At 43.8% G+C, this 24,482-nt stretch overlaps 1 protein-coding gene across 1 annotated transcript in view; it reads right to left on the bottom strand.

The window, feature by feature from the left end:
- SLC35A1 (solute carrier family 35 member A1) overlaps positions 1-22,931 on the bottom strand; it is a 33,542-nt gene extending 10,611 nt beyond the window's left edge. The window contains exons 1-4 of the mRNA XM_082249994.1: positions 22,759-22,931; positions 14,206-14,365; positions 13,800-13,952; positions 4,592-4,658 (exon numbers count right to left, since the gene is read on the bottom strand). Coding sequence (XP_082106120.1) covers positions 4,592-4,658; positions 13,800-13,952; positions 14,206-14,365; positions 22,759-22,895 — 517 coding nt within the window. The 5' untranslated portion in view covers positions 22,896-22,931. The remainder of the gene's footprint in view (positions 1-4,591; positions 4,659-13,799; positions 13,953-14,205; positions 14,366-22,758) is intronic.
- Positions 22,932-24,482: the final 1,551 nt, after the last annotated feature.

Below are 24,482 nucleotides of genomic sequence, written 5' to 3'. Positions count from 1 at the left end.
AGATACTGTAGGCATCCTTTATGCTTAAGGTTGCCATGAATAAGTCTGGGGGAAGATTTCTCACTGTATATATACACACTCTTAATTCTGAAGCTTCTGTACCTCACTGATTTAAAATTTCCCTAACTTGATTAATAGACAAAACTTTTGAGGGTTTCTTTTAAAGAAATATATACGAGAATACAAGCCCTTCTCTTTCTGGTCCTCTGATCCAGCCCAAAGATCAGCTTCCTGTCAAATAGAAGGCCACAGCATCTGCCTTTGGAAGCTGCTTTGCCTGCCCAAACCTTTCTGGCATTTAGAGTTTACTAAGGCAGTGTTTCAGGTCCATGCATACTGTCTCTGCTGTAGCGTCTGCAATAAATGATTCTGCTTTGGGGATTAACCGGATTGACTTGGAGTCCCTGGAGCACGTGTCACCACCTGACCCTCTCTCTGAGGTCCCAGTCCGCCTTGTCTGCTATGACGGCGGTCCTGAAGTCACTGGTGTCTAAAGTAGATTTGGCCCTTCAAAATAGGAGTAAAAAGTGTCCTCTGCCTTCACCTGCCTTCTCAGATTCTGAGGTGGATTTGGCCTCTGCGGACGCGAGTCACCCTACTGGGACTGCGTCCACGCACCCTGAGTGCTCAGAGGAGGATTCCTCTTCCACTGCAGTCACACATGAAAAGGCACTGGTGGATACATTGATTATATCAGTGTGGGAAACTTTCAAATCGGAGGGAGGATGCAGCTACCACTGCGTCGGCTGCAATAGTGCAGTTTGGTACTCGTAGAACCTCCAAGGCAGCAAATGTATTCTCCTTTCTTGCCTATTTCGACAACATTGTAGCAAGTCAGTGGGGTTCTCCCACACTGTCAGGGTCCCTAAGCGCTTTGCTAGAAGGTATCCGTTTGAAGAGTCCCTGCTAAAGAAACTGACAGTACCACCCGTGGTGGACTCTCAGGTTTCCAGGTTGAATAAAGCCACCCTCCTTACGGTGGAGGACTCTCCGTCCTTTAAGGACCCCTTTGACAAGAGAGCTGAATATCTGGTACAATAACTTTTCACCATGGCAGGATCCATTCTGTGGCCAGCGTTTGCCATAACCTTGGTTTCACATACACTAACGGAATGGGCTAAGCTCCTGTGCCAGGATTTGGAATGTGGAAAACCTCCTCCTGAACTGGCAGACCAGTTGGTCCAGGGGTTGCAGTATATCTGTGATGCCTCCCTGGATGTGGCCCCCTTAGCCTGTAGGGTGTCCGTAATGGCGGTGACTCTGCGCCGCATGATATGGCTGAAATACTTGTCTGCCGACCAGGCTTACAAGGAGCTATTGACCGATCTCCCTTTTGTAGGAGACCACTTGTTCGCAGCTTCCATGGAGGAGATCATTAAGGGTCTTACAGGAGGTAAGAGTACTCTGCTTCCGCAGTCTGCCAGGAGTAAAGAGACTCGTTGCAAGCGTGGTCCTTTCGTCGTTAGGGATCTAAGGACCAGGGATCAAAATCCACCCGTAACCCGGCAGCAGGCTACAAGAGGCCCTAGTCGGGTAAGTTAAGAGCAGGCCCCTCCAGGACCGCCGGCAAGCTCGCTTCTGCCTGAAGGGACACCCTTACCCATACTTGGGGTGGGGGGGGGGGGGGATGTCTTTGCTTCTTTCTGGATCCGTGGACCTCCTGGATTCAAGACAAATGTGTCCACGGGTTAATTGGGTCCAGGTACAAGATCGAGTTTTGGTCCTTGCTGTCAGCAAGATTCTTTCCTTCCAATGCCAAGATGGTGGGTGATCTGCCTGATATCAAGGACGCTTACCTTCATATCCCAATATATGTAAGGCATCAGAGTTTCCTTTGCTTTTCCGTGGGCGAGGAGCACTAGCAATTCATGGCATTACTCTGGTCTCGCCTCGGCTCCTCGAGTGTTTACAAAAGTGTTGGTCCCGGTGTTGGCTTTATTGAGGCAGAAGGTGATTGCGGTGCTGGGGTACCTAGATGATCTCCATCTGCGAGTAGAATCTCCGAATGCCCTGAAAGACAATCTGGACATTTTGGTGCAAACTTTGCAAGAGTTCGGATAGAAACTGAATTTCCAAAAAATCTGTTCTGGTTCAGTCCAAAAACTGGACTATCTGGGCCTGACCCTGGACACAACCTTAGCCCGGATGTTTCTTCCGGAGGTGAAACTCAAGAAGTTGCAGGATGCGACACGGCTCCTGTTGTCCAACCAGCGATCATCCCTCAGGACTTGCATACAAGTGCTGGGCCTGATAGTCTCCCCCTTCGAGGCGGTTCCATTTGCTCAGTTCCATACCAGGTCTCTACAGACAGAGATCCTTGTCAAATGGAACAAGAACCCACAGGCTCTGGACAATCTGATCCTTTTGAGGAGCATCAAGTTACTAAACGCTTAGATTTGAATGGGGCCTTATAGAGCCCATCAAACCTGTAAAACAAAAAAAGGCTCTGCCCACACAACTTTTTCGAGACAGGACTGTGCCAGTTCTTCCACAAGCTTGAGAACAACAACTTTCACGTCTCTTTTTGGTCTCCCCAATGGTCTGTAAGACAGCAAGGAGACACAGCAAAAACAGCCCTTGGTACCTAACCCACAGGCAGGGGTAGGATGGGGAAGGAGCTGAGAGGAGATCACCACTATCTGGTGGCTCCGCTCTCCACAGGGAAAATTATTTCACCCCTGTACTGGACGGTGGTCAAAACGGATTCCAGCCTCTCCGGATGGGGAGGTGTCTTGGGTATGGACCTGGCTCAGGGAGTTTGGACCCTGGAGGAGTCCAGACTGCCGATCAATATTCTGGAAATTCGGGCGATCAGGCTTTGTCTAATTCATTGGACGGTTTGCTTGCAGGGACGCTATGTGAGGATATAATCGGACAATGCCACGGCTGTGGCATATGTCAATCATCAAAGGGTCACCAAAAGTGCCTTGGCGGCCTGGGAAGTAGCTGGCATTCTAAGATGGGCAGATTCCAGGGGTGGAAAACTGGCAGGTGGATTACCTCAGTCGGCAGAAGTTGGATCAGGGAGAATGGTCATTCCACCAGGAGGTGTTTCATCAACTGTGCCTCAGGTGGGGGACTCCAGATGTGGACCTGTTGGCCTCTCATCTCAACAGGAAGGTGCTGAGGTTTGTAGCAAGGTCTCGCTCTTGTAGTGCACCAACCCCTAAATACGCCTACTGACCAATTCCACAAAGGGGGGGGGGGGTCTTCATTACTATGAAACGAATAGTCAGTTTTGCAGGAGCTGCTGCTTTTGGTTCCTCTATCGCTGAAAGCATAACAGTGGTGGAGGCAATCTGGACCACCTAATGTCCCTGATCCTGCAAAGTCACTTAAGACTAGAATGTGTGATTGCACCTCAACAAAACAAGACCCACGGCAAAATGTACACCTCCTACCTTCCTCCTGTCCATTTGCACTGGAAGTGCATCAGGTGTGAGTGCCTATGTGCTCTAGCCTGGATGGCACTATCCCACAGAAATCCCTTCCGGACACCGTCACCCTCAATCCTAGGACCCACTGGCAGTGTATCATCGGTCCGCGTTAATGGGGTCTCCCACCTCTGCCAGCAGGAGGAACCAGCAGGTACTGCTGCATGATTCCAGGGCCCTCCTACAGCAAGGAGAGACCAGGCCACCACTGTGTGCTCCCCCAGGGGGAATGCTTTCAAAGAGCACTGGGTCAAGGTCAGGTATCTATGCAAGTCAAAACCCAAACCACACACAAGCACTCCCCAGTATAGGAGCTAGAAGAGCTGGATGGGACAGAGGTCCATAAGCCCTGAGAAGGCCGTGTACACAAGAGGCAGGTACTGCCCACAAGCAGGCAGAAAGTCTGAAAAAAGTCATAAGAGAAGAAAGCTATAGGGTGTGACCTCCTTTCCTCCATCCCCACTGCCTTAGGACTTCTAAGTCCCAGAGGCTTGCAATCCTAGCCTTCAGCTGTCTGACCTCTGCAGCTGACCCACTGAAGAGAAAAAAAAAATCAAACCAGGTACATGGAGTGTTTAATGGAGGCAGGAAACACAAGAACAGATTGTGATGGCTCGAGAGACTTTTAAACTCCCTGATCTTTTGTTTCTTGGTGGGTGGAGCTATTTCTCCAACGCACTGCCCTGGAGGAAAATTTGATAAACTGTAAATGCGGTATGTGAGGTTATGCCTTTGCATATGATACACATACTGTACCAATTATGCAGTGTATATGCTTTTATTAAAAGAAGTAAAAATAGCCAGTTAGGGCTGGTTCACATCAGAAGAGGTGGGACTGCATTGGGCAGCTATTCCGGCACAGTCCTACTGCATGGACAAGGTAAAATGGACAGGAAAACAGTGCGATCTGCCAAATTCAGCGCATCATCTGCGCTAAACAGATCACACAGTACACCAGCCTCATGAGCAAAAATGTTCATATGATAACTGGGCAACATTTCCCCAAATTGTCTTCCTGTACAGAGAAAAGATACATGTCAATACTAAATGTAAATTCAGAACATGTATGAAACAAAATTAAACCATACCCTGGAATGAAAAATATCAACACACAAAGTCTTAGAGTTACAAGAGATAAAACTGCAAATGACATATACCAGCAAATCCTGAGCATATCACCGCAACAGCCACAGCAGCAAATCCCAACAAATGATTTTGTTCAATCTGTGAAATGAGAAAATGTAAAATTCACTATACTAATTATACTGTAAAGGTACTCTAACTCAGATATCACCATAACATCACTGCTTTATGTCACTTAAAAATATGTTGACTATACATATATATTATATATACATTAAACATTTTCATGAGCTGGCAGAAAGTACAGGTAACCTATATCATATTGCACCAACAGCCAAAACTTTTGCATTTTGAATACAGCTGATGATAACAAAAACACACTCCCCAATAACCCAAGGTAAAAAAAAAAAACCACAACCCACAGTCCACACATAGAATGTCTTTTTGCATCACATCTGCCCTACTCCCCTCCAGTCAATTATATCTCACAGGCAGACCCCCATGAAGGGGACAGAAATCTTTTAAAATGTTTAGGTCACACACATTGTCCAGCCCCATTAAATCCTATGTAACTGTTCACACCGCAGATGAGCTGTGCTTTGAAAAGCCCTGCAAGCTGCTTCTTTGGTGCAGTTTTTCAAAGGTGCACCAAAAATGCATCTTCCATTGTGCGTCAATGAGAACACATCAAAAGCACATCAGTGTGAATGGGTCCTAACAGATTCCTCCATCCATGCTATTTGTATTCGGACAGTTAGTCCCACCCTGAACAGATTGGATGCAGACACTTAAGCTGTGAATTTTCCAACCAAACAATGAGGACAGAAGGGTGCCAACAGGCCATCCACAGAGTGAATTTTCAGCAGGTTCATCAGTATAGGCGTATGGCCAGCGTAAAGTGGAGTTCCACCCAAAAGTGGTAACTTCTGATTATCTGACTGCTCCCCTTCTCTGGTGCCACATCTGGCACCTTTGGGGGGGGTTACCTGCTTTTGACAGGTACCTGTTCCCACTTCCGGGGGACTTGGCCGCGGTGAAGTACGTCATAAATCCACCCCTCCTCCTTCACCCGCCGCATCATTCAGAAAGTGCAGCACACCTTGAGCATGCGCAGTAGGGAACCGACCGTGAAGCCGCAAGGCTTTACGGCTGGGTTCCCTTACCGGCAATGGTGGCGGCAGTGGGGTGCCGACATCACTGGATTCCAGGACAGGCCCTAATATTAAAAGTCAGCAGCTACAGTATGTGTAGCTGCTGACTTAATTTTTTTTTCTGGGAGCGAAAAAACTCTAAGTAGCAAAATAGTGGACTAATTTAGTCCATACACATACAAGTTTACCAGATCGGATAGAAAGCAATGGGAGCTATTAAATTCATAGTATGACTGTGTACTCAGCATTACATTTTTAATCAAGTACAGCCTATAAGTCGCATATATATATATAAATAATGCACCTCTTTGTTCAATATAAAATAACTGTTTCTGACGTTGTGGATATGCTGGATTGTAATATATCATTATTCCATGAGTCAACTAATTAGATAACCCATTTTGAAATTAGTGGAATGTGTGTCCACCCTATCCCAAAAAACTTTGGGAAGCAAGCCAAAACTATGACATTTATTACAGTAGTGTCACTGTTCCTTATACATGGAGAGACAAAGCAAGGCAGGATACACCTGGAAATTGTATCCTTAACAATTAGTGTAATAAAGCTGAGAACTGAGTTCTAAACAGTTATATTTTGTTGTGTTTGGTTTAAGTTACAGTTGTGTCCCAGAGTTAATATTTGGCTTCATGCAATACTCACAGTACATTGTGATTTGACATAACTAAATGCATAAAACATACACAGAATAAACTAGTAAAAGGTTCATTTGTTGAGGTTAAGTGTTTTTACTGCCCTTAGTTAAAGCTTTGAGTTAACAATTCAGTTCCTGCTATGGAACAGGACACCCGGGAATAGTCACCACACCTTCTATATAAACACGGCAACGTCTATGCACAGGCATTTTAAGTACACCTGTCATCAGAACATTTCTAAGCTGCCATTGCTGACCTCTACTTTTGAGAATGATAGTTCCCTGGCTATCCTACTTTGATTAACCACTTCTGGACCGGAAGGATTTGCCCCCGGGTCATTTTTTGCGATTTGGCACTGCGTTACTTTAACTGACAATTGCAAGGTCGTGCGATGTTGTACCTAATTAAAATGTATGTCCTTTTTTTCCCCACAAATAGAGCTTTCTTTTGGATGTACTTGATCATCCGTGCAATTTTTATTTTTTGCGCTGTAAACAAAAGAATAGCGACAATTCTGAAAAAAAAAAAAAAAAAAAAAATATTTTTCACATTCTGCTATAGAACATTCCCAATAAAAAAAAAAATTTAAAAATCAAAGTTTTTCATCTTTTTAGGCCAATTTGTATTCTGCTACATATTTTTGGTTAAAAAAAGAAAAATCGCAATAAGCGTATTTTGATTGGTTTGCGCAAAAGTGATCACGTTTACAAAACTAGGGGAAAGATTTAGGTCATTTTTTATTTATTTTTTTACTAGTAATGGTGGCGATCTGCTATTTTTAGCGGGACTGCAACATTGCGGTGGACAGATTGGACCCCTAACTGACATTTTTGACACTTTTGAGGGGACCAGTGACATTACTACAGTAATCAGTGCTAAAAATATGCACTGTTACTGTAATAATGACAATGGCAGGGAGGGGGTTAACCTAGGGGTGATCAAAGGGTTAAGTGTGAGCCTAGGGGAGTGTTTTCTAACTGTATGTGGGAGGGACTTGTGAAATGAACACAGAGACCTGTGATCCTATATAGGAGGATCACAGGTGCTCTGATCATTTCAGAGAAAACAATGGTCTGCTGTGTTTACAACAGTAAACTGTCCTCTCTCAGCGGGGAGCGATCGCGGGTGCCCGGCAGCAATCGCGCCCACTGGCCCCGTGGATCGGCAACTCCACTGCCTAGTGGCGGCGCGCACTTGCCCTCAGGACCACTCCCACGAACCGACGTAGCCATACGTCAGTTCGCGCAGCCGATCCAGCCTGCCGAAGTATATCTGCGCCGGGCGGTCGGCATACGGTTAAATAACCCAGGACAAAAAGAACAAGAGTTCTGATACTTTTGTTAAATCATTTACAACATACTTGCTCAAGGATTGTGACTAAAATACATTAAATTTAGGCATAGCCAGGCGACTAGCATTTTCAGGAGCAATGGCAGCTCCTGTCTCTGATAACGGGTTTACTTTAAAGTGTCACTAAACCCACATCATAAAAAACCTATCAAATGCTGTATTACATGCTGTTCATACTCAGTCACTAAGAGATTTATTTCTGTATTCTGCAAAAAACCTGGTTGATCCTGCTGCTCTCTATCTCCCACTTCTGTTTATGTCCCCAATTCAGCTAGGGAATTTGTAGAGCTGTGTTGGCAACTCTGCACATGCTCAATTTTCCATGAGTTTCTTTGCTGCGCATTTCCTCCCTATCACAGCTGAGCAGCCCATGTGACTATAGTGTCACACAATCTCTCTCATCACACTCGTCACTGCACGCTAAACCTGAAAGCTTCAGAATACACTAGATATTCTCCCATTAATGAACAACACAGGACACTGGAGGGGTGTGGTGGGGTTGGGCAAATGTTTCAAAACCAGTACTAACAATAATGGATATACACTTCAAAAAGCATAGTGGTCCAGCCTATAGATCACCATTTTTTTCAGAATAAAACTCTGATGCTAGTCATACAAATCTGTAGGCAATTGTAAACACTCTGAACTAGATTTTGATTGGATCTCGGCAAGCTAACAACAACTTTAATTGCATTGACAGAAGCTGTTGGTGGTAGGTTACATTCATCCATTTGGTCACTTTTGAGATTTAAGGAGAAGCTCAGCTTCAGAAACATGTTCCACCCATTTTTTAAGGGTGGAACATGTAAAATTCTCCTGCAGTGGCTTGGCGATCTGCTGCCTCTGTGTGACAGCAGTACGGGGAGAAGTTCCCCAGACAAGCGGTCACTTTTTGAAAAGAGCACAGGCATGCGGGGCTCCGCCCCACATATTCGCGTCATTCGCCTTTGAGGCTGACAGCTTGTAGTTCTCAATGAACTACCAAGGCGCTGTTGAGCGCAGTGGTAGCTCATTGATTTTTCCTGTCAGTGTGAAACTGCTTGCCCACAGACAGCTCACACTGACAGTCTGCAGGAGATCTGTGGATTGCTGATGCCATGCTTTCCAGGCACCCAAAAAAAAAAAATGGGATTTTAGACTTACCATGAAATCCATTTCTCTGATGTAAATCTTCCTAACCATTGGGTTATACTGCTCATTACAGGAGTAGTTCACTAGGCAGGAAAAAGATGGACTACGCCTATGGGCAGTCCCAGGGAGTATACACCCACACACAGCTATAGGCACTCAGTTTTGTTTCAAGCAGTGTCAGAAGAAAGCTGTGCTGTGTCCGTCAATAAACATCAGAGAAATGGATTTTACGGTAAGTCAAAAATCAAATTTTCTCTTTCGTTCATTGACGGACACAGCTCCTGATTCTTCTTAATCATTGGGACGTCCCAAAGCAGTGTCAAACATGAGGGGTGGGAAAACAGTAGAAAAAAATTCCCAAGGCTAACCATAGCCAACCAGGTAACATCAAGCTCAACCATGACAACTGGAGCTCACCTGAAAAAAACGATACACCCTCAAAAAGGACCAGGTCTTCTAAACAGCAGCCTGCAAAACCTTGCGGCCAAAGGAAGCATCCGCAGATTCCAACACTTCAATTTTAAAAAACTTTGTAAAAGTGTGCAGAGACGCCCAGATGGCCGCCTGCAAACCTGCATCACTGATGCCCAATGACAGAAGGCCCCGGAGGCACTAAGCACCCGAGTAGAGTGTGCCTTAACAGGGAAAGGAAGACCCTCATCCCTAATAGAATAGGCCTGAATAACTGTCTGTCTGATACATCTGGAAATCATCACAGCAGAAGCGGCCAACCCGTTTCGAGGTCCAACTGTGAGTACAAATAGTGAGTCTGACTCTCTAAAAGACTCCGTAGCTGCTAGGTACACCCTAATTGCCCGAACCACATCCAGAGAATGCAGAGCAATTTCCTTACGTTGTTTTGGCCTGGGACATAGGGAAGGTAACACAATGTCTTTATCCAAGTGGAAATCAGAGACGACTTTTGAAAGGAACAACGGACAGGGACGAAGAACCACCTTAGCTCTGTAAACCAACAGGTAAGGTGAATGACAAGCCAACGCCGGCAGCTCCGACACCCTGCACGCAGAAGTAATAGCCACTAAAAAGGCCACCTTCTGGGACAACGTAAGCAGGGGAACATCCTGATATTTTCGAAGGGAGATTCCTGGAAGACTGGGCACACCAAATTGAGGACCCACGGCGGTAATGGAGACCGCACTGGAGGAACCAAGTGTCGACCTCCCTGGATAAAGGATACGCACCAAGGAGAGAAAACCGCCAAGGCCAAAACCTGGCCCTTGATGGTACTCAAGGTCAGGCACTACCCAACACCCCCCTCGTTGGAGGAAAAGCCAAGATCCAAGCCACCGAAAAGGAGTGGGGGAGAACCCCAAAAGACTCACACCATGCAATGTACGTCTTCCAAATACGATGGTAGATCTTCCTAGAGGTAGCTTTTCTAACATTTAACAGCGTAGGAATCACTGATTCAGACAAACCTCTATCCTTCAGCACCTGGCTTTCAACAGCCAAGCCGTTAAAACTAGCGACTGTAAAGCAGGATGGAAGATTGGCAATTGGGATAGCAGATCTTCCCTGAGAGGAAGTCTCCAAGGTGACCAGCCGTACCCGATCAGGGTACCAAGACCGGCGAGGCCTGAAGCCACTAGAAAGACCAGAATCCTTTGCCGCCTCGATCCTGCACAGGAGTCTTGGCAGACGCTTGAGAGGGGGAAAGACATAAATCAGACGCTACTGATGCATCTGCTGTGTCGGCCAGGGGATTCTCAGACCCTGCCACAAACCTCTGTACTTTCCATGGATTGTGTACAGCAGAGAGGGCTGGAAAGATCATTCTGCCCACCTTAGAATGCGTGGAAAGATCGTTCTGCCCACCTTAAAATGCCGGCTACTTCCTGATCTGCCAGGAGGCTTCTTGTTCCCCCATGGTTATGGACATAGGCCACAGCCGTGGCATTGCCAGACTGAATTTGTACCAGACACCCCTGAAGACGAATTGTCCAATGGCCCAGACAAAGACTGATCGCTCGGAGTTCCAGTACATTGATCGGCAGTCTGGACTTATACCAAGTCCTGACCCCCTGAGCACAAGCTGTGCCAAGGACACCTCCCCACTAAGACAGGCGGGCATCGGTGGTGACAACTGCCAAGTATGGGCAGAGAAGGATTTCCCTGTCGAATCCCAGAGAACGAAGCCACCTCTAGAGACTGTGGATTCTTGTCCCATGTCACCAGAATCTCTTTTTGCAGAGATCTTGCGTGGTACTGTGCAAACAGAACCGCCTCAAAAGGAAAACACAATCAGGCCTAGCACCCACATGCAAGCCCGGAGGGATGACCCTCTGCTGGACAACAGAAGCTGAATTGCCTCCTGCAGTTTCTGGATTTTTTCCAGAGGAAGCAACACTCTAGCTGAGGCAGAATCCACCCAGATAGTCCAGTTTTGTTGAACGGAACCAGAGCAGACTTCTGAAGGTTCAGAATCCAACCGAACTCCCTCAGAGATATCAGAATAATCTCCAGGGCATCCATCAGAGCAGTCGGAGACTCTGCTTGTAGAAGAACATCCAGGTACCCCAGTACCGCGATCCCCCACTGACGCAACAATGCTAGCACTGGGGCCAACACTCTGAAGACCCACAGTGACCACCGAATTTTAGAGGGCTGGGGGGTGGAGGGGAACTCAGAGGTCCCAACATCCACCCCAAAACCTTCCAGGGGTCGTGGTACTTACCATACCAGGAACAGGGTGGGCACCGCTCGGCCAAGAGGAATGCTGAGACTCAGGCCAAGACCAGGTCGTATGCGCCCTCGCGAGACGTTTTAACTCGCAGGCCAGCCCCCGTCCAGTGGGGCTGTGTCGCAGCCGACCTAGTGCGGAGCTGAGGCCTGCGCGCACTCGCTGGGCAGACTGGGAGGACTCTCTGGATCTAGATTATTCAGTCCGTCGCCCCGTCCGGCAATTGATAGCAGATTCTCACAGGAACAAAATAACAAAGATAGGAAAAAAAAATTAATTCCCAGCAAGAAACTAGGTCCATGCTTATTGACTAGGCAGAAAAAAAAACGTGCCTATAGCCGAGTGTGTGTGTATACCCCCTGGGACTGCCCATAGGCATAGTTAAGCTTTTTCCTGCCTAGTGTCCTACTACTGTAGGGCGCAGTATAACCCAATGGTTAAGAAAAATAAGGAGCTGTGTCCGTCAACAAATGAAAGAGAAATGTGCATTTATTATTTTTTTTTAAAAAAAGTGAACTTATCTTTTAAAGTGGAAGTAAAGGCAAAACCAAACTCTTAACCTACACCCACCCCCATTCTAAGTCTGATCTAGCTAACCCTGTAAAGAAAAGTTCGCTATACTTCCCTATTCTGAAGCCGCTCCAGTCCAGTCTCCAGCAAACACTCCCTGTGTGCAGGAGAAAGCAGATAACAGCTGGGAACTGCCTGGGAAGTGACATCACCCCCAGACTTACTATAGGGCAGGGGTCTCCAAACTGCGGCCCGAGGGCCAGATATGGCCCTTTGCTAGTCTTTATCTGGCCCTTGGGGGAAATATTCCTCCCACTGATATGAGGCACTATTCTTATAATTCTTTCACCGATACCAATGATGGGATACTATTCCCCCTACTAATAGGGGCACTGCTCATTTCTCCTATTGATTACCAAACCTGAGGCCATATTTATTCTCATTGATGCCGAGCCCGGGACATTTACTGCCCCTGCGGGCCACATTCCGGCCCTCCTAAAGTCTGAAGGAAAATAAACTGGCCCTTTGTTTAAAATATTTGGAGACCCCTGCTATAGGGCATCGTCAGCTGCCTCTCTTTCACACTGAAGCCGCCACTGACAGCTCAGCCTGGGACCGGATCGGCTCCAGAGTAGGTAAATCACAGATCTTTTCTTTACAGGGCTGGGAGGATTAGGCTTAGAATGTGGGTGGGAGTAGGTTTAGAGTTAGCTAGGATTTGCCTTTACTCCCACTTTAAAAAGCTGCTTAAAGTGGTTGACATTGCCTGAAAACTACTGTGTGAGTAAACAGAATTCTACTTTAGCATTACAATACTTTTGTCTATGTTTTTGTGAACACATAGTATTAGTATCATCATCAGTATAGAAAATATTAATTTGTGAATATATTATTTTTTTCTCCCTAAAAATTTAATATTTTGCTGTTGGTACACATTTAGGCCCTGTTCACTCCTATGCTTTAAAACACATTACATGGCATCTCATTGTTTGCAATGGGTCTGATTTACATATATGCACTGAAGTACCGCATGTAAAATATCCAGGTACATTTTTTTATGGCAGTGTGCAGCAAGGGTCAGAAATTGGAAGATAATGGGAGCACATGAAAACGCACAATACATACTTTGTTATGAGCTGCAAATGTATGGTTACCGAGACCTGCTCCTAGGAACAGCCATGTCCTCTTACCCTAGCTACATTTGGAAAAGGATGCAGAATGCACTTAGATGCATGAAAGCACATAGATTTAAATAAAGCCAACTTACATAAAATAGGAACATAGCAGAACATAATATTACTCAAATTCTCACATCTATAATTGTAATTTAGTCTGAGATGTACACCTATGAAGGCATATGTCAAACATTTGGAGGTCCCAATGGATCATCATTATGTTGGGCTGCCTCGCTGGCCTATAAGAATGTGTGGGAGGCAGGAAGGCAAACTTTGACACTACCAGAAACGTAAGAGCTTTGCCCGCCAGAAGGGCTTGGTATTCAACTGTTTCTTTGGATAAGTTCACTTATTTTGAGTGTGTATGTTAACAAACATGAACAGGTTACACGTTTTGCTGACCCAGTATATCTGTGCTCTAATATACAGTATATTTTTATTGTCTGTCTTCTAGCTAAAAACACTCAATGTGTTTAATCTAAGAACCAGGGACAAATTAAGCAGTCTATCAAATGTAAGCAATGTTTGAAAAATAAATAATACTATAAATCTCATTCAGCATGTTAAAGGAAAGTAAATCATTATAAATAAGAACAAGTGAAGATACTTGCCTGAACCTTGGTAGTCTCTGCTGGACTATACTGGACTAGAGTAACCCCTCCACACAGAATGAAAACAGAAAACCACTGAACTTTGCTTAAAGTGCGGTTTAACATTAAAACTGTACATAAAGCTGTGCAAGGGATTTTCAACTGATAAGTCACCTAAAAAGATGGAAAAATACAGGGGGGGTAAAACAAGTTTAGAATTTTGCTGCATACTTTCCTAAAAGGATAAGCTCACCTTTTAAAGCATTACATGTTCCATCCATATTTAGGTGGACTTCATCAATGGGGGTCTACCCCACAAAAAGATGTGCATTTATTTATTTTTTTAAGGTGAATTTATCCTTTAAAGGTCAAATTGTACTAGAAAATGCATTTATTACTCTTCTAAGCACCTTCTATCACTACTTACCTGGTACACAGCTGCATCAAGATTACTAAGAGCCAAAAAGGCCATATTGTTCTGCAAAGCATACACCAGGGAAGGTATAGCTAACTTCATCATCTCCATTGGACTTTCCAACACATTCTCCTTTAAAGAACTGATCAGTCTACTAGCACTGCCCGTTTCTCTATTGAAAAAAAAAAAAAACAGTATAATATTTAATTTTCTGCAGCAATGATTGGAAAAATATCAGTTTTACTAAATTATATGTGGGTCTCATTCCTCAGATGTTTAAAAGTGGAACTAAAAAGTAAAACTTTTTTTTGGTGTTGGATAGAGTGGAGATGGATTAGAACCCCTGCACCTCAGGCATATATCCCAGCTCAATGGCCGTTTAGCGCCACATGCATCATCAGGAGCTCCTGATGATGGGCATGGCGCGAAATGGCCGTTGAGCAGGGATATATGCCTGAGGTCCAGCCGTCATTCTAGGTTTATTTGTTGGCACCCGCAGTAAGTGTATTGCAATTTTTATGCACTTTATGGACTTTTCTTATTGCACTGAACTGCCAGTATCTTGCACTTTGACTGGTATTTAGTTCTATGTGAGCCTAAGTTTTTATTTTGTTTTATTTTATTAATTTATACTTTTTGGTTAAAATAAATTAATATACTATGAGAATTGAATCTCTTCTCATGCGTGATGATTCATCCTGCTTGACTGAAAAATTCTTTGATGGTTCCATCTTAATGTGTGGGAGTACCACCGGATTAGTCGGTTCAAACAGCGATTTCCAGAGAGGAAAGCATTCATATCTTAACACGCGATTACTGTCCTAGAACAGACAGCAATCAGTTCTGGTGAGTTTGCATTTTTATTGTGGCAAGACACCATGATTGACACTTCAGATCAAATCATGCACTGGGCAACCTTGTACTTCATTTTTTCGTTTTGCAGGTGGATTTAATTCAATGGACAATTTTTTGCCAGGTGCGCACTGCGAATGCCTGTCCACTCAGGACGCGCAATCTTGTGGGACCCGTGACGTGGCCCAGAAAATTGCAGGGAGTGAGGGGAGAGGAGAACTTCTGCCCAAGCGGGAGTGGGTGTCTGCCAAATCTAGGTTCCCTCTCCCCCCCCTCTCCCAAAAAAAAACAACATGCCAAATGTGGCATGTCAGGAGGTCAGGAGGCCTTAAAGCGCAAGTTCCAGTTTTGGGTTTAACTCCGCTTTAAAAAGTGATCACACTGTACAGCAGCCACAATTGTTGTGCCATTAGAATGAGTAGACCAAATTATTTCAATCCAGCTCCTTTTAGGAACTATTACATTTCTCAGACAGAAAGATGAAAGTAGCACAGCACACACTTGCGTGACATGAAGTAGCAGACCCAGCCAAAGTGCCTACAATTGTACCATATTGATTTGAACACAAAAAATAAGGGGCAAAATATTGAATGAATGGGAAGAAATAAAAATTGAACAGGTTACATAAGAGAGAGGCATGGAGCTCATTGAAGTGCATTGTATGTGAAGGAATAGCACAACACTTCAGAAGACGCTCTGTAGGAGGGGCGAAACCAATAAAGCTTCCTGTCATACGTCTGACGCCATTTCCTTTTCCTGCGGTTGGAGCACATGCTGGCTATGGCGTACACTCTACCAGGAAACATTGCTTTTAACAAGTTTGTGAGTGTTTTATTTGCTATTTAATAAAAAGCTTAGTTTTAACTTACTACATTATGGAAGCATGTTCTTTTATATGACGGCGAGAACGAGGAGATGTGGAGGAGATTACCCTGGAGTATAAGATTAAATAGTTGGAGTGTCCCCTACCCCTGGAAGGAGGTGCAAAACTACCCCTGTGGATATTTTAAAGGCTTGAACCCTGCCTACCTTTGGTAAGTAGGGAGGAGAGAGGGGAGCACGGTGTGGAACACTGATCACAGTGAGATCACGAGTGGAACTGAATTACACATTGGACACTGGTCACTTTATGATTCATATGAACTGTATTGCACAAGGACTATTGAGCAGATGAAGGAAGATATTTGAAAAGTCACGTTGGCACTTGTCACTTTTTATTTATTTATTCACAGATTTTTAAATTTACATACATTTTTTAATTTACATAATTTATGTTTATTTATGGATATATTTAGCACAATTATTTATTTAGATTGATTATACAATATATGGAAACCATATGATTGCTAGACACAGCACGCTGAGCACTTTATAATTTATGTATATTGATTTTATCTATATATTTATTATAAGCGCTTTTTAGGGTGTTAATATGCAAATACTGACACATCCTCTTAATAGATTGTTTAAGAACACTTTATAAGCTATTTCAAGGCAGCACTGATTCATTTGCACTCAATAGCACAACACTGACTAAAAGATTCTGACTGTAATTAGGAGACACTTTACAAATTAACGTGTTCAGTGTGTGTTAACACAAGCACTACCGTATGAACAGGTCCCGATAAACATTAACCACTTGCCGACCGCCGCAAGTACATATACTGTGGCGGTCAGCCCCTCACAGGCAAAGTGACGTATGGGTACGTCACTAGCCTGTGAGGCTCTGGGGAGCGAGCGCGCGTGTGCCCGGCGGACCCGATGCCTGCCGGGCACTCGCGATCGTCCGTGACAGCGGGAGAAAGGCAGGCGTCTGATGAAAACAAGCCGCCTGTCATTCTCCCCTGTGTAAGAACAGTGATCATACGGTTCTACTATGTAGGACCGTTGATCACTGTTCCTACACCTCAAGCCACAGCCAATCACAGTAAGAATCACGCCCCTAGGGACACACACCACCCCTCCCTCTCAAAAAAAGTTAACCCCTTCACTACCAGTGTCATTTTACAGTAACAGTGCATATGTATAGCACTGATTACTGTAGTAATGTCACTGGTAACCCCAAAAGTGTCAAGGGTCCGATCTGTCCGCCGCAATGTCGCAGTCCCGCAAAAAAAAAAAAAAAAAAAAAAAAAAAAAAAAAATCGCAGATCGCCGCCATTACGCGTTAAAAAAAAAAAACAACAAAAATCTTTCCCCTTGTTAGTAAAACGCAATAACTTTTGCGCAAAGCAATCAAAATACGCTTTTTGCTATTTTTTTTTACCAAAAATATGTAGCATAAAACAAATTGGCCTAAAATGTTGCACGTGTCGCACGACCGCGCAATTGTCCGTTAAAGTTACGCATTGCCGATTCGCAAAATACCCCCTGGTCAGGAAGGGGGTAAAATCTTTCGGGGCTTAAGTGGTTAAAGGTGTGCCTAAAATGCAGGATGCACTTGTCCGAAACCGAAAATGACAGTTTTTAACAATATACCTACATTTTTAAATAAAATTGTAATATATTAAACTTTAATTAACCACTTACGAACCGCCTGCCACAGTTTTACGTCGGTACTTTGACGTTAAATACCGGGGTTATGGCAGCAGATAGCTGCCATAACCCAGGTATTTTGTTAAACTGCGGGCGGTCCACTTTAACATAAGGGTGGTCACAGCGACGGATTCGCCGCAGGATCACCCATTATGGGCCGCGGGAGAGGTGCCCCCCGCCACTTCGTGGTCGTTTTCCTCGCTTATCGGACCCGCCGATAGTGGGGAAAACAATCCGGTCTGCTGTCCCCTCAGGCAGGAAGTTGAGTGAGGGCAAGATGGCCCCCACTAGACTCCATGGCTTTGGTGGACCGGAGCGACGTCATACGTCGCTTCCCAGCAACAGATATTAAAGAGCCCATTTTTTTTTTCATCATTAAAAAAAAAAAAAAAAAGAGATAAAATAAATAGGAAAAAAATAAATTAAAGCGCCCCCGCATCCATTAGCTCGCGCACAGAAGCGAACATATACGCAAGTCGCACCCACGTATGTAAACAGTGTTCAAACCACACATGTGAGGTATCGCCGCGATCATTAGAGCGAGAGCAATAATTTGAGCCTTAGATCTCCTCTGTAACTCTAAACTGGTAACCTGTATACAATTTTAAAGTGAAGCCTATGGGGATTTTTAAGTACCAATGTTTGTCGCCATTCCACGAGCGTGCGCAATTTTGAAGCATGACATGCTGGGTATCTATTAACTCAGCGTAAAATTATCTTTCACATTATAGAAAAAAAAAGGGCTAACTTTACCGTTTTCTTATTTAAATAATTGCGTTTGTAAGACTGCTGCACGAATACGGTGTGATAAAAATAATTACAACGATTATATATATATATATATATATATATATATATATATATATATATATATATATATATATAATGTTTGGGGGTTCTAAGCAATTTGCTAGCAAAATAAAAATGATTTTAACTTGTAAACAAGTGTCAGAAAAAGGCCTGGTCCAGAAGTGGTTAATATCATGAATTTAAATGAATATAAATTTATTGTCAGCCATTATTGGCAATTTTAGCGCAAGAAAAGCTCAAGAAAAATGCATCCCTTTAAATTCTATGTAAGTCTTCTCACTGGTACATTGTGCTTCCGTTGTGGTGTATCTCTCTGCATTTTGGGTCAGTTAAAAAACACCAAAAACACACCTCCCCGTTGAAATGCATTGAAAGCACAGCAAGAATGCATCAATACACACCTGTGTTCAATTTATCATGTGGTTTTTAAATCAAATGACCTATACAAAAATGCACCATAAGCACTGTAAAATTGCTGCGAAATTCAGGTAGATTCGCATGCAAATTACGCGCCATTATCGCCAATCTTTTTCCTTACTGGCAAAATGCCAAAAAACACCAATTGCGGCACATCTCCAATTAAAAAGGTGCACGATTTCAATTTGAATTCTAAGTATGGCAAGTGTAAAAATTATACATATTTTCACTCAGACAGATACAAACTACTCTGCAGAACAATAATTCCAAAATATAATATGTGTAGTAAGGAGAACCCACTGATATAGGGGTTAATCCAGTTCCAAGGATGCAGGTTATAAGCATTTAATGTACTCAAATGATCTCTGTAGGAGGCTGGAAAGTAATATACGGTAGTTACAGATTACCTGCAGCGTAAGAAGTTCAATCAGCTCATGTATGATTAGCAGAAACTGGCCTTTGAACTGAGAAAGGCAAGACATACCAGTTGATCAGCATTATGAAATATAGCATTTGTGTGCAAGGATTGATTTTTTTTCAAACATGTAACTGCAAACTGCTACATGTGCAAAGAGATATACTTTCCAAACCTATAAGGCCTCTTTCACGCGGCCGCTCCGGTTTTTTGCTCCGCTGCGGTACTTTTTTTTATTTTTTTTCACGGAGCGGATGACACTTGTGTCATCCGCTCCATATGTCCGCATATCATCCCATCCGTTTGCGGATGATATACGGACATAATGTAAGTCTATGGGCATTGCGGATATCAGCGGATGACACCGCTGACATCCAACTTTGCTTCCTTTCCGTTTTTTGAACGGAGGAAAAATAGGGTTCTGTTCCGTTCCCAAAAACGGAACAGAACTGAAAGGAAGAAAATCGGATGTCAGCGGATGGTATTCCGCTGACATCCGCAATGCCATTGACTTACATTATCTCCGTAAATCATCCGCAAAAAAATAGAAAGATTTGCGGACATACGCAGCGCCTGTGTGAAAGGGCCCTAAAGATGCCCACACAGATGCAGTAGAAAAAATATATCAACAGCACCCCTTAATCAATTAAATAACATTGGGGAACATATGTCCATTGGATTGTGACTCCCACCGTATGAATGATGATCAGTTCAAAATGGTGGCAAAATCCTGCACAGGCGCCTGTGCAAAATAATCTGTTTCCATCTACATATTACAGGAGAAATAAGGGAGGAAAGGAAACCGAGAACATTATAGGGTATACACAATGAGCAAGCTTGTAAACTAGGCTCTCTTTTACCTAAATTATTTTATTTCTGTATGTAACCAATAGACCAGGGGTGCTCAACCTTTTGAGCAGCAAGGGCACTTAAGTGATTTGGTAGCCGATCGCAGGCCACAGTGAAATGAAATGGTTCAGAATTTTGGCATTTTTATTTTGAACAACATAATGAAGTTTTTCCTCCTGCAGCCGCTAAATTTGGTTGGAGGGAGACGAGGAATAGGGGGCTTTCAGCAGTTGCAGGAGGACAATTGAAAGGATCAGTTCCTGTATATGCCACCCCCACAGCCCCTCCTGTACAAGTGTAAAACAGAATGTGACAGGGGAGGCCGCATGGGCCCCCTGGGGCATAGGTAGGGTCGCCACTGCGACCCCTGACGTTACACCAGTGGTTAGGGGGACATGTTAAAAAAACACATATCAACTATGGGGTTTTGGCACCCCGCAAACATAAATCAGCCCTTACTGTCCTGAGCCCCTATATGGCTGCTTTCATACTATTGTGCTGCATTCAGGAATTTTGGTGCTCTTTCAGAAACATCCCAAACCTGCAGAATATAATAAAAAGTCTATGGCTCAATGCAGCTAACCGCTAGGAAAGCTGCAGGTGCAGCATAAAGACTCCCTTTTCTTCTTTTGTTTTTTTTTATATAAAGCCTTTGCAAAACTATGATGTTTAATGCATAAGATTCCCATTGCTAAACTTTGATGTTTAATAAACTGACCTTATATCTTTCAGTTCAGTGCTGGCATCTCTGGCTGTTAAAAAAAAAAAAAATTCCTGTCCCAGGCAGAATGATACAAAATGCATTTCGCCTGGGACAGGAGTCAGCGCTATAGAGGAAGCATGAGCCTTTGTGGTTCCTGCTCCCTCGGGCGCCGGCTCCATCCACTCTTTGACCAGGGTTACTTTCAAAATTAGTAGTGTTACTAAATACATATTTAATTCTATTATCTGTCCCATGTACGATTACACTTAAGATTCAGTTTTTTTTTTCTTATTTGCAATAAAAAAAAAAAATAAAAAAAAATCAGTGCAGTGCAAGTGAAGAGGAGGGGTTTAAAGTGGTTCTAAAGGCATACAGCTTTTTCCTTCATGCATTCTATGCTATTAAAAAATTATTTTAAACAAAAAATGTCGTGGGGGTCCCCCCCAAAAGACATACCAGACCCTTATTCGAGCATGCAGCCTGGCAGGTCAGGAAGGGGGGGGGGGGGGTGACGAGACGAGCGAGCGCCCCCCCCCCCCCCCATTCTGAACCATACCAGGCCACATGCCCTCAAACATGAGGGGGGTGCTTTGGGGCAGGGGGATCCAGGCCCCCCATGTGAATAAGTATGGGGTACATTGAATGTACCCCTACTCGTACCAAAAAGCACAGACAGCTTTAGACAATTCCTTTATTAAAAATCTAAAAAACCCCAATGTAAATCTATCAATCACGTCGCCCGCTGCTCCTAAAAAACAAAAAAAAACCTCTCTGCACTTATTGACAGCTGACCGCCAAATGCCTACTCCATTGTTTGACAGTTCTTCTATATAGGTAAGGGCAGCCCCCTTGTGACATCACCGACACAGCATGCACCAGTTCTTTCCTATATGAGAACTGTCAAGCGGCAGAGAAGGCATTCGGCAGCCAGCCTTCATAGTGTTGAGAGTTTTTTTCTTTTTAGGGTGCGCAGGGGGTCCTGATTGATGATGGATTAACATCGGGGGACGCAGTTTATTTATTAATATAGAAATTGTCAAAAACAGTTTCTATTACTTTTTGACACATTTTTGGTGAATGGGTAGGGGTAATATATACCTCAATCACATGGGGGGGCTGGGATTTTGGGACCTCCTGCTTTCAAAAAGGCCCCTGCCCGCAGACCCACACAACCACAGCCCAGGGTTGTGGGGAAGAAAACCTTGTCCGTCTCGACATGTTGAGGGCATGTGGTCTGGTATGGTTTGGGGGGGGCGCTTGTGCTTTTTTCTTTCACACTACTTTTTATTCAGCTGTCAGCGGGGAAGCCCATTGACAGGTGAGGACTCATCGGTTGTTAACGACGCCACGGCCGACTTTCTGGTCTCGCTCCTTTAACAACCAGCTTTTACTGCGCCCGGTTTGGGCAAAGCTTTGCCTAATCAGGGCGTAGAGTGCACTGTGCAGCACAAACTCTCTGCAAATTCGGGTGTTCGGGCCGAACCGTTCGCCCAACCTTAAAAACAAGCATGCTTTACGGCATCTATACAACCTGTTTTTACTGTTGTGGGTTTAGTGACACTTTAATGCAGCTTGCAGACAATCTGCAAGTGTATTTTGTACACAGGAGTGGTTGCATTTTAGCTGCTATTTTTTACATTGCTGATAATAGCTACGGAAGAGAGAAGCAGGGTGCAGAGGATACGCCCTAGAAATTTCATTTACACACATTTACATGCAGCTATTTTGTGATTTAGTCCTGCCACACCGCACAGTCTGAAACTACTGATATTAGATATGGAATATCTTTCTGGGCCACTGCCCTAGAACAAGTATGTGCCTTCTTCCTTTAGAAACTATCGCAACACTTTTAAAGCATTTATAAACCATTCTCTAACTCTAATTCATCACACCTAGATCAAGCAAAATCGTTTTTTTGTTCGCAAATAAAAACACCACATTATTGTGGATAGCATAACAGAATAATAAGCACTGGGGGACTTACTTTGCCAGGATAACCACACTCAGTGATAACTTTATAACTTCAGTCACACAAACAGCCGTTGTAGAAAAGTACATTTCCGTTGTTACTGTTCTTGTGTATCGTAGGGCTACAGTGTATGCGGCAGCCACCAGAGTCATTACCAACAAACAATACAGCTTAAAAAGCAAGCTGACATTCTCTGAGGAAAAGGGAAAAAAAAACAATGAAATGAGAAACACTGAAATCACATTATGATGAATACATACTGTATACTTGACTTGTAAATTCAAAGGTACAAAGGCCTTTTCTTGAGCCTTCCAGGCTATAAATCTACAAAGCAGAAGTTGATCCAAAAAGATGGAGTATTGCTTCCTGACCTTGGAGATTACGTCTATGCTTGGTGTGACTGATAACCAGTAGCTAAGTTATAGTGGATCCACAAAGCAATACACCAGCGATTAATTTCAAGACGAATTGAACCTGTGGAAGCTATGAAAAAATTGTCACCTGAGCAAGAAGAAAGGGAAAATCCTTGACTTTAGAGAGATTCCCTCTCATTCCTGGTTGCGTTTTTAGGACAGAAAGTGAAGGTCAATCCCCATTGTGGGACAGAAAAAGCAAAAAAAGAAAAAATTATAGATTTTTTTTATAACCCTTCCTTACTATTTTTCTTAAACATTCACTGAATTATCCCTAAACCACACATACTCCAGCAAATGCAGTCTTGCCCTGCTGTTCTGGCACTCAGGTCCCATGTCTTAATTTTCTTTGCAGACATCACCAGGAGCCGGCTGTCTCTTCCAGGTTCTTGCAGCCAACCCACAAAACCATGTGTTGGCGCATGTGCACCTGAACCAGATAGTGTGGAAACCTCCTGGGATCCGTAATGCAAGTGTCTTAGGTGGCTATGGGCATAAAGTGGGAGTACTAGGAAGAGCACATGTTCCAAAAGTGATGCTGCCACCATGTTAGGATTCCCGCAACATGCTTCTCCGGCTGCACCAAAGGTGAAGCATTCCAGAAGCCTAAGGCCTCGTACACACGATCAGATTATCGGACGAATTTTCGTCCGTTTTTTGTTGCATGCTAGTCTCACATAAAAAGTGAAGAGGTTACTGAACATACGAAAATTAAACTTCAGAAGTGATGTTATATGTTGAATTGTTTTGTATGTATTCTTTCGTTTCCAAGCATGCGTAGTCTTGCTCTTACGTTTTTTTTTTTTTTCGGATAAAAACTGTACTAATTGAAATTAAAATTGGACTTTGTGTTCACGTATGGTAAAAACCTTATAGCCTGCACATTCAGCTTTTGTCGTATGAAAATTCGTAATAGGGTGTTGAAAGCACTGTACTAACGATTCGAAAAATGGGCAGATCATTCGGACCAAATTCTACTTCTGATTTTCTTATCGTGTGTACGGGCCTTTAGTCGACAGACGGGCTGCGGTAGTTGCCTTTCAAACCTGAAGGCAAGTGTAAAAGGGGAATCCTTCTAGCATGAGGCAGGCAGACTCCAGGCACACACCCCGTCTCGATACACAAAACAACAAGGTGCAAAAGGAGGGGAGGGGCCTTTCAAACTCTGATTTGTGTTTCCTGTAGAGAGCAAGCCAATCATCTTTCCAAGTAACCTGTCCTGAAGGATGAAGGGGGAAAAAAAAAAAAAACTACTACTGCCAGGTTTGTCAACTGTCGCCCACCAGCAGGATTGCAAACACAGCTTTGCTGATCCTTAAGCCTCCC

The sequence above is a fragment of the Pelophylax lessonae genome (genome assembly GCF_965119305.1).
Source record: "Pelophylax lessonae genome assembly, chromosome: 3".
Lineage (NCBI taxonomy): Eukaryota > Metazoa > Chordata > Amphibia > Anura > Ranidae > Pelophylax > Pelophylax lessonae.
The sequence above is the reverse complement of the archived record's forward strand: the minus strand, read 5'-3'. Positions and strand labels throughout refer to the sequence as shown.